The sequence below is a fragment of the Chaetura pelagica genome, unplaced genomic scaffold (genome assembly GCF_000747805.2).
Source record: "Chaetura pelagica isolate M959 unplaced genomic scaffold, ChaPel_1.0 scaffold1942, whole genome shotgun sequence".
Classification (NCBI taxonomy): Eukaryota; Metazoa; Chordata; class Aves; order Apodiformes; family Apodidae; genus Chaetura; species Chaetura pelagica.
This window is the reverse complement of record NW_009952348.1, coordinates 16,570-18,731: the sequence shown is the minus strand read 5'-3', so window position 1 is coordinate 18,731 and position 2,162 is coordinate 16,570. Positions and strand designations below refer to the sequence as shown.

At 65.6% G+C, this 2,162-nt stretch overlaps 1 protein-coding gene across 1 annotated transcript in view; it reads left to right on the top strand.

The window, feature by feature from the left end:
* Positions 1-126: 126 nt before the first annotated feature.
* LOC104397819 (dysferlin-like) overlaps positions 127-2,162 on the top strand; it is a gene marked incomplete at its 5' end in the record, with an annotated part of 8,848 nt that continues 6,812 nt past the window's right edge. The window contains 4 exons of the mRNA XM_010007831.1: positions 127-354; positions 993-1,144; positions 1,204-1,345; positions 1,705-1,800. Coding sequence (XP_010006133.1) covers positions 127-354; positions 993-1,144; positions 1,204-1,345; positions 1,705-1,800 — 618 coding nt within the window. The remainder of the gene's footprint in view (positions 355-992; positions 1,145-1,203; positions 1,346-1,704; positions 1,801-2,162) is intronic.

Genomic DNA, 2,162 nt, shown 5'->3' with positions numbered 1-2,162 from the left:
GCTGGGGCAGCACAGCTCAGGTGAGTCTCCCAGGCCCTCAGAGCACCCAGCCTTGGCACCCCAGGACACCAGGGGGGTCCCCAGCCCCGTGCCTCAGTTTCCCCAAATCAGTTTCCCTCCCTGCAGCTGCTGCCCTGGATCATCAGCAAGAAGGGGGCTGTGGACACAGAGGACGTGGGGACGGGGCCACCAGGGCCACCAGGGCCACCAGGGCCACCAGACCCTGCTCCTTCCAAGGAGGGGGAGGAGGAGGAGGGTGAAGATGAGGATGAAGATGACTGGTGGAGCAAGTTCTATGCAGCCATGGGGGACAAGGAGAAGAGTGGGAAGGGGACAAACCAGGATGGGCTGAAGGTGAGTCAGGCTGGGACCTGGAGCAGGGGACAAGGATGGGGACAAGGATGGGGACTGGGATAGGAATGAGGCAGGAGATTGGGGCAGGGATGGTTGGGGACAAGGACATGGATGGGGCTGGGGGTGGAGGAGGGACAGGGATGAGGACATGGACAGTGAGGGAGGTGAACTGGGGTTGGGATGGAGACTGGGATGGAAATGGGGTGGGGACAAAGTTAGGGATGGGGACTGGGATGGAAATGGGATAGGGACAAGGTCAGGGATGGGGACAGGGATGGAAATGGGATGGGGACAAGGTCAGGGATGGAGACTGGGAGAGGAACAGGCTGGGGACAAGGTCAGGGATGGGGAAAGGGCTGGGATGGGGACAAGGGTGAGGAAAAGGCCCGGGCCAAGGGCAGGACCTGCTGCCCAGATCTACAGCTGTGAGCTGGAGGCTGTGCCTGAGTTTGAGGGGCTCCAAGATTTCTGCCAGACCTTCCCCCTCTACCCACCAGGGGGTCACCCCATCCCGGGGGGGGATCACCCCACTCTGGGGGAGGACCCCGTGGGTGAATTCAAGGTGGGTGAGGACCCCTGAGAGACCCCAGAGCCTGGGTGGGGGCACCTTGGGCTGCACGGCCGGGTGGGTCTCCCAGGGGCTTTTCCGTCTCTACCCCCTGCCCGAGGACCCTGGGGTGCCCCCCCCACCCCGACACTTCCAGGAGCTGCCCCCGAGTCACCCCCAAAAGTGCCTGGTGAGGGTCTACGTGGTTCGGGCCTTCGACTTACCCCCCCGGGACAGGAACGGGCTGGTAGGGACACCCATGGGTGCTGGGTCCCCTCTGTGCGTCCCCCTGCCACCCTGAGGTTCCCCTCTGTGCCATCCCCTGCCACCCTGAGGTTCCCCTCTGTGCCATCCCCTTGTGCCACCCTGAGGGTGCCCTCTGTGCCATCCCCTTGTGCCACCCTGAGGGTCCCCTCTGTGCCATGCCCTTGTGCCACCCTGAGGGTGCCCTCTGTGCCATCCCCTTGTGCCACCCTGAGGGTCCCCTCTGTGCCATCCCCTTGTGCCACCCTGAGGGTCCCCTCTGTGCCATGCCCTTGTGCCACCCTGAGGGTGCCCTCTGTGCCATCCCCTTGTGCCACCCTGAGGGTCCCCTCTGTGCCATCCCCTTGTGCCACCCTGAGGGGCCCCTCTGTGCCATCCCCTTGTGCCACCCTGAGGGTCCCCTCTGTGCCATCCCCTGCCACCCTGTGCCACCCTGAGGGACCCCTCTGTGCCATCCCCTTGTGCCACCCTGAGGGTGCCCTCTGTGCCATCCCCTTGTGCCACCCTGTGCCACCCTGAGGTCCCCTCCCTGCTGGCAGTGTGACCCCTACATCCGTGTGTCCCTGGGGAGGACCTCGCTGGGCCGGAGGGACCAGTACGTGCCCAACACCCTGGAGCCCGTTTTTGGCAGGTGGGTGGGTGTCCTGGTGACACTGTCACCCCTGGGTGGCACCGGGCTGGGGGGGCCTGGCACCCTGGGGGAGCTGCTGGGGGCTCATTCCCCCATCACCCTGTGCCAACCTGGCCCTGGGCCACCAGCTCCCTGGGCCACTGAGTCACTGTGCCCCTGCACCCCTGGCACCAGCTCCCTGTGCCACCAGCTCCCAGTGCCACCAGCTCCCCGTGTCACCAGCTCCCCGTGCCACCAGCTCCCCGTGCCACCAGATCCCAGTGCCACCAGCTCCCCATGTCACCAGCTCCCCATGTCACCAGCTCCCAGTGCCACCAGCTCCCAGTGCCACCAGCTCCCACTGTCACCAGTTCCCCACGTCACCAG